At 35.8% G+C, this 8,695-nt stretch overlaps 1 protein-coding gene across 1 annotated transcript; it reads right to left on the minus strand.

Moving 5' to 3' along the window:
- Positions 1 to 422: 422 nt before the first annotated feature.
- On the minus strand, positions 423 to 8,374 carry LOC102615961 (cyclin-T1-5). Its single transcript, XM_006468358.4, has 7 exons — positions 8,208 to 8,374; positions 7,274 to 7,592; positions 5,451 to 5,532; positions 3,122 to 3,259; positions 2,375 to 2,550; positions 2,136 to 2,287; positions 423 to 1,730 (listed from the first exon to the last, which is right to left on the minus strand). The coding sequence occupies exons 2-7, from the start codon at positions 7,501 to 7,503 to the stop codon at positions 703 to 705; spliced, it is 1,806 nt and encodes a 601-aa protein (XP_006468421.2). The 5' UTR covers positions 7,504 to 7,592; positions 8,208 to 8,374; the 3' UTR covers positions 423 to 702.
- Positions 8,375 to 8,695: the final 321 nt, after the last annotated feature.

Here is an 8,695-nt window from a genome sequence, read left to right on the forward strand (position 1 = left end):
CCCAATCAACGACTGGACGGTACAAACAATCCTTCAACAGAAAAAATAAAAAATAGGCATAATTAAAGATTCAAGATAGATAGAAAGAAAGATGTCCTAATTGGATCTTTAAAACCCACCCTTAGATCATTGGTATTAACAAATGTAAAAGAAAATGAAAAAAAATTAAAATTAATTCCAACAAGTGTGTCAGATGTAAAGCAAACATCGTCAATTGTAAACAGGTCAAAATCAAACTAAACATCCGTAGGAGTTCTCAGTTACGCATGCTATGTTCAGAGGAAAAAAGGAAAACATTCTGCGAGTATGAGGCATATCAATTTCTTTTCTTAAGAAATTAAAAAAAAGAAAACAAAAATGTGAGCAAACATATGAAACCATCAAACAAACGTGGGTCTACGCCACGCTCTTGAAGTAGAAAAGAAAGAAAATCCCTCACTTTTCAGGGCTATTTCATTAATGATTACGCAGATTGAAGCATCCTCATTCCTCAACAATGTTTTACAATAAAGATATGAGCCATTATGAGCCATTACAGGCAATGCAAAATCAACCTAATTGCGATACAATCGTCAACGGTTTGAGCATCCAAAGCTGAGACCGGCCAGTTTAAATAATCAGTGTCCAGAAGTTCATACCAATGGTCAGTCATCCGTGACCAAATAATATAGCGAACAAACCAACTACAGGTATCATTTTCCCTCACAAATGGTTCTCTTGTGCATGCCTTCTGTACTCCCTATCACTATAGCTAGGCCGACTCATCTTGTGTCCATCTTCTATGTTATCATGGTTGTAACTTGACATGTAATCGTGCTGCTTCTTTCCTTCTGACTGCCTATCCACCGGGCTCCCAGCCTTTCTCTTTCGACTGTTCAACATGGGGGAACCATCAACCATTTCCCCTTCTTCAGCATTCTCAGCTTCCAATCCCCTTGACGAGTGTCCTTTTGTGCCCAAGTGATTCCCATCTCCAACTTCCCCGTGGCCCTTACCATGATCGGAATTCTCATGTGATTTTGACCAGCTTTGCCTTTGCTCCCGCTTCATTTTCTCATCGTCAACTGGTATTTCAATATCTTCCAGCTCCCTCTCAATTAGATCATCTTCATCCATAAAATCTTTTTTCCTCGTTGGTTCACCACGAGACTTCCTTCTTTTCTCTCGTATTGCCTTCACCTTATCCTCATCGATCATCTTAATAGCATCTTTAGGGGACTGACCCACAGGACCTTCCCGAATATCCAGATTTCGACCACCAATGGCGCTAGATTTATGTGAGGCACCATCATCCCTCCACTCTCCAGCTTCTGCATTGTTATGCCTTCCTCCAGCCCTTCCTTGGTCTTCAGCAATTCGCTCCGAAGCGGACTTGGATTTATTTGGAACTTCTCTGACGTTCTCCTTTTGAGACAACTGCTCATGATGCTGATTATCTTTGGTTTCAGCATCTGCCTTGTGATCAGTAATAACACTACCCATTTCCCCGCTTCCATCATCATTACTTTGATTATTTTGGGCTGTTCTTGATGATGCTCCATTGTTTTCTGGATGTGAGTGTTCAGTTGCTGAACGGGATGAGGTTTGCTTTGAAGCCTGTTCCTCAGCTGCTGCTGGAGTTTTTTGCGGACGATGACTTGACGCACCACCAGCACTTCCTTCCACTTCACTACCCTGAGATTGAGGCACTCTGTTTTGCTCGTAAAGTTCCAACATTTGATTGCTAACCTCTGCAAAAGAAAATAACCATTATGAATCAAACATAATCAACACACAAGCACATAACAAAGGAGTAAAGGACACAAAAGGACAGCCCATCTAGCAGTCAGTACCCATGGCAGATCATTTGGAATATCTGCTTCTTGTTAAGTTTTTGACAAAATCTGATTACAGCATTATCCGACATTAAATAATCTATTTTACAGTACATAATGTTCTTTTCCAGCCTTCCATCAATAATTGATAAAGAAGGATAGCTACAATCTTCTGGTAAATATAAACTTTTAACAAAAATCTCATGGGTCAGGTGCCACTAACAAACAACCATATGCAGCATTAGTGCCATGGGGGGTGTTTGAGGTCTGTCCCATTGAGTCCAACACTATTTACCATAAAAAATAGGGGAGGATACCAACCCTCCAATTGGCGTGGGGTGACATCAAATTCTTGCCACCAGACCTTATCACCATCAGATGGAAGCTTCACTTTCAGGAATTTCGCAGCAAGGAAAATGGCACCTGCCGCAATATGATGAGGCTTAAATTGCAGGCAGAGCGAAGTCCTCAGCCTGCAAGCCGCTTTCCAGTGTGTGAAGATGAGAAAGAGCAGGAAGCAAAATATTAAAATCTAAAACAACAGAGCATCCTAAACATACCCATCATTCACAAAGTTCCAAGCAACTTGAGCAAGGGCGTTCTGCGCAACCTTGAATTTCTTTATTGCTTCAACAAGGGGTTTATAAGGATGATGAACATTTAGGTCAAATCCTAAAGTGGCAAGTACAACCCTCTCACCAAGTAAAATAAGCTCCTTTTGTTGTTCATATACCTCCTGCGCGTTAAATGAGAATAACTAAGACTAGAAGAACACATTAACCAAACTAAACGTTTTTTTTTAAAAAAAAAAAACGAAAAAAACAGAACCAAAAGGATAAATGAAACTAGCAGGGAGATAATTTACCAATGGTACAGCTGTTGGAGATTAGAAAAGTGAATTCTGTGTAAAAATATTGAATCAAGAGGGAAGTGAAAATTTTCTGACAATGGACAAAGAAATGAGAGGAAACTGCCCTGGTACAGAACAATGTAAATAGGTTTCTGCCAAATTATTAACGAATCCCGGAGCAGAATCATTTTCTTAAAATAGAAAAAAAGAAAAATACATGTAGTCTACTAAATGTTACTGTCCTCATGGTCAATTTATGTCTAAACCTTCAGTGAAAATGCAGCATTAGTGGAGCGAAAGATTATGCAGAAAGGGAATTTTTTAAATGAGAAAGAGAGAGAGAGGGAGAGGGAGACAGGACAACAAGGTTAAGTGAAAGCAACAACTCAAGATAGCAAACATCAGAATTGGGAACTACAGAAAAGATTGGTGAAGGCAACATTAGTATGAAAAAAACCTTCTGTTGTCTGATCCTCTGAGGTGCAGTGGAGTCCTTCTTGTGTATAATCTCATAAGAAACAATAATAACATCCTTTAGTGGACGAGGGGTCTCCTCGACTTTCCCAGCAAGGAACATACACACAGTAGCAATGGTCTGCAAAATAAACAAAGAACTCAGGCGGTAGAATAGATAAATATTCATGTTCTAACATGTCTTTGCTGCACTCAAGCTCTTACACTAACTTCTCTCTTCAATACAAGAATACATCTGCATCTGTTTCAAAATATACATTTGTAACTAGATCTTCATCAACATTCCATTCATCACACTAAGAACATAAAATCTTGTTAGATGAATATCAGAGAAGACTATAAAGACTTCTGCAAGCAAAACAGAGTCAACATCATAACAAAAGAGACCAAATCATTAATATAACTTGACAGAGCAGAAATTTTAGATTTCTAGCTTCTTTTTGGGCCTCAGTTACTATGGAATTTCAAGATCTTCTTTCTTCTTCATTCATCTAAACTGGGAAGGGGTGTTGACTTAATTATGTGTTTTTGAGTTTGTTTTTGTTGTGCAATCTTATAGTCATATAGTTCCTATACTTATGAAATCTAATTAGCATTCTATTCTACAGATCTTTTTGTGGGGTTCTTTTTTCATGGACATCTTGTTCATTTTTTGTACCTGTTTTTTGTCTTAATACAAGTTTCTTTCTTTCCTATCAAAAAAAAAAAAAAGGCACAAAAATAGAAGGAAAATGAGCACCAAAAAGATTCCTTTTGCTCCTCACAATAAGACCTCTTTTTGCAAAGTTAAGGATAGTAATAGGATAATTTCAAACCCAAGCCTTCTCGGCTAGTTGGCATCTATACGACAAACAAAGTCAATATTCCTTATACACTGATCTTGGTTTTGAGTTGATTACACAATTTTTACCACAATCAAATCAAGAACTGTACAGTTTTGCACATATAACACAAATTTGCATGCTGCTCTCTCATATAAAATGAATCATAAGTTTCTAAAATTGTCCAAATAAGATAATATTATGTGAAAACACAGAAACCTCTGAACAAAAACACACGTATACATAAATAACCAGTCCATAATATGAAAAAATTGGAAGATACACATGTAATGGCAATGAAACAATTGAATGAACTTAGAGGAAGTAATCTCAAATTGCATTTATATTCGAACTAATACAGAGAATAATAACCTCATAAGTAAAAAGTCAAAAGTCCCCCCAAGCCGATTGATGAGTTTAAAAAAATCATATTTCCTCTAATTATTGTTTTGTTACCTTAAAAAAATGAAAATTCCAATGTCTATTAAACAAAAAACTAGAATGCAGCATAAAATACAACACATTTTTTAACAAAAATCTTATGTAAAGGGTGCTATGTCATTTGTTTCAGGTGGTTTTACTAGCGTAAATACCTTTCAATTACCACAGGATTTATCTCTGGTTTGCACATGGATGCTACTTTTGTACATTCAAAAAGAAAACTTAGGAGGTTTAATTATATTAACCATGGTTCTATTCTTCAAAACAATTATGTTCGGATGAGGATTTTTATTTGGTTAAGCATTACATAAAAGCAAGAGACTTGAAAGATATGCATAAAATAAGAATCATACATACGAAGTATGGGTCAAACAAGTTTATAACTTTCTCTACGAACACTAGTAATTGTAATTAAAATGAGACATTACAAGCAGTAAATACATCAAATTCCATAAAAGGGAAAAAGGGAAGAAATTCTAGCTAACATAGATCAGCAGAACATTCAGATTACATATAGAAAAGCTCCAGATTCTGAGCAAGCACATCACACGCGGCAATTAGATTACAATTACATCAAAAAAGCAAGTTCCAAATTTTGTGGCATATCACCGCTACCAGAGACCCCCCTCTAAAACAGCACACAAATGGCCTGTGTCTTTTCCTTCTAATAAGTTGCACTGGACAACACACAACAAATACATGTTTTCCAGGTCTTTTCAACATTTTCTGATGATATTAAAATATTTGTCATATAAGTATTAAAAAAGAATTTACAAAATGTCCATGACTAAAACACATGATTCTTTTTGGAAGCAAGTATTTCAAAAACAATTTTCCAAATTAAGCTGCATTTTAAAAGCTATACATAGTCTGTTCTTGGAACACTGCATGGTTTAAGCTTCTCATCTAGAATTCCACAGTCAGCACCAAACAAAAGCACTTATTTACAGAGGCATTCTCTACAACCACAACTGATGCAAGCTCCCAACAGATTAAGGATTAAGATGAGGTAAATGACTAGTATTGATCCAAAACGAAAGTAAAACTCACCCTTCTGTCATTCTTTGAATGTGATTGACGAATGAAGAACCGATGACAAAAAATTATTGCTGTAGCTATAGTTACCTGGGGTCTGCATAATAAGTTATTTCAGTAAATATTTTCAATTTCACAATCTATATCTATGGTCATGCACATTAAAGGAAACAAAAGATCAGTATACCCTGACTAGTGAACCCAAAAATTTAAAGGTGCACCCTACGAGCAAAAAGAAAATGCCAAAGAAAATATGCTTCTTGTATCATCATCATTGCACCGAAAATAATACAGCAAGAGATATCCTAGTTTAGCCTATATTTTCCTCTTTAGCCTAATATGGTTTAAACCACAGGCTTTGTAGCTGGGGAATTTGATAACCAATAACTTAACCTTCCAACTTGCTTAAGCAGAAGCAATCGCAATAGAGAAGGAGATCTCTGGTAGTCCAATTCCATAGAGGAAATAGTGCTGTCATGATAAACAAGTACAATAACATCCCTAGGAGTCTTTAGTGTAGTTTCTATGATCAATTGACAGAGCCATAGCCTTTCAATTAAGTGATGCTTCCAACGCCTGCCTTAGCCAAGCAGGAGTCTTCCCGCCAGCCCTCCCCCTTAATTTAGTTGCTAAATGAATCATTTGGGAGGGACATGTGTAGGAAGGTTCATGGCCCTGTCTTCAGCCCCTAAATTCCAGTTTCACTTGGGTAATTATTTGCATACTTATGGCCATCTTTATCTCAAAAAAAATTTCTAGAGGCTGTAGTTTAAAGTTCAATGTCTGACAACGATAACTATCCACAAATAAGGCCCTTTTTTTAAATAAAAAACTCAAAATTGTATTGATGATAAAGAATCAATACAGAGAAGTGGACCAACTGTCCACCAAGTAAGCAAAAACTAAAACTTCTCTGTGCTATGCACAAATAATACTTTGGACACACATATGCTACTTGAGGTGGTATTTTCAAATAGAAATATCTTTTGGTTTTGTATTACCTTAGAAAAAATAATACTGTCTTGAAGGCGTAGCATCTTTTAAGAAATTTTACAAAATGTAGTCAAGGAGCAATTAGTAAAAGAGTCAACTAATATAACATGTAAACATCTTATGTCATCACACTGGAGACCTGAACTCAAACACATATGCTACTTGAGGTGGTATTTTCAAATAGAAATATCTTTTGGTTGTGTATTACCTTAGAAAAAATAATACCGTCTTGAAGGCGTAGCATCTTTTAAGAAATATTACAAAATGTAGTCAAGGAGCAATTAGTAAAAGAGTCAGCTAATATAACATGTAAACATCTTATGTCATCACACTGGAGACCTGAACTCAAATATTTCACAAGAGGAACAGACCGTTCCACTGTGCAGCATAGATTTAGACCAAAAAAGAGGGTTAAAAACAGCATATTGCATGGATCAGCAGACAGTGGGATTGATCCTCATGAGACATGAGCCATATGCCACAGCCACTTAAAAAGTGGGATGTCCCCATTCAAGCAGAAGAAGCTCCCAATGTTTTCAAAAACCTTTGTTCAACAACTCAAATAATGATATGGACACAAACACAGGGACATCTTGAATGTAAATTGAAACTTAATTCAGGCAACTATAATTCTAAATGCATGAAGATCTGGTACTGACCTATCATATGGCACCATGAAAAGCAACCATTTGATGAAAACAAAAAATAATGCCCAATCACGGCATATTGTACCAAATAACATAATGACAGATGGTAATAGAATAAGGACATAAGAGAAAGCCAAGGCAACCAACAAAACAGTGCAAAATAATAAGAAAGCTGATTTCTTTACAAGAATCACTTACACTTTCAGCCTCATGCCCAAATCCTGCAAAAACGTACAGTATGATTTGCGCAAATATGTCTCCTTCTTCAAGTCAATGCCATCTCTTCTAGATGGAGAACTATCTTCTATTTCTCTCCTTGAAAAATACCAACGAGCCACTTCCTCTGGCTTCTCTTGAGAATTTCTACTAGATGGCCCACTATCAGATGTTCCATGATGTGAGGACTCCCCAGGCAACAACCCAGCCATCTGTATCTAACAATACAATGGCACAGCCCCCAATATTCGAATACAATATCAGATACAGGTACTTGTCAATTCATCACCAGTAGACTATTCTGCAAAAACCCAAAAAAAAAAAAAAAGGAGGAAAAGGATCACCAGCATTGCAAGATGAATTCAAGCAATCATGAAGATAATGATATTTGGATCCCAGCCCATGAGAAAAGCACTAATAAGCATTATAAATAATTACCCTCACCATCCATTAAAATTCCCAAAACTACACCGTTTAAGTTCGATAACTACTTTCCCAAAACATGAGTGCCCTAATTTCCCCTTCATGAGCCCTAAAATACATAAATTTATATAATTTGTCCATCATAATTCCACTTAACGATAATTCATACGAAATATCTAATACCTCCCTTCGGAATTTCGATAACTTATAATAGTTTTACTAAAACCTACTTCAAATAACTACAAAAAAAAAAAAAAAATCTTAGAAACGACTAATCTCAAGTAAATTCGCGATAATTATTTTAAAAAAAAGAAACCTCGAGTGATCTCACTGGAATTTCGCATCAGAATCCTTTAAAACCAAAATACTCGTAAATTGAAACGGATTTATTCTGAAATTTAACCATATTTTTATCATGAAACAAACGGGTAAAAGGAGAAATTTTTTGGGGAGAGAGAAGAACCTAGACAGAAACAGAATAAAGGAAAAGCACCTTTAGCTTGACGGCGGCGGCGATCTCTGAAGACTGTCAAAATCTCTTCTTCAGGGCTTCTTTATTAAAAGAGAAGATGGACCGCTCGACGGAGACGAAAAAGAGAGAAACCGTGTGCTACTTATGATATTTAACCTCCCAGAAACGATGTCGTTTCTTGTTTCAACTAGCGTTCTTCAAGGAAAAGCAAGTCGCTAATTTTTTATATAAAAAAAAAGTCGCTATTTTTTTATATAATAATTTATTAACTCTTGTCTTTGCAAATATGTATTTATGGTAAATTTTTTTTTGGATAAAGTATTATGGTCTTTTAGATTATATTTATCAGACAAAAATCAAATGGCATTTTTTTAATACAATTAATTATAGGCATTCATTCGATATTCCACTTTAAGATTTTATGTTACCGATTATAATTTTATATTTACTTCCTCAAAATTTTGATTAGTATAAAACAAATTTGCTAGAAATCCAACAATTAAACTTCG

This window comes from Citrus sinensis, chromosome 2 (genome assembly GCF_022201045.2).
Source record: "Citrus sinensis cultivar Valencia sweet orange chromosome 2, DVS_A1.0, whole genome shotgun sequence".
In the NCBI taxonomy this organism is placed as follows: domain Eukaryota; kingdom Viridiplantae; phylum Streptophyta; class Magnoliopsida; order Sapindales; family Rutaceae; genus Citrus; species Citrus sinensis.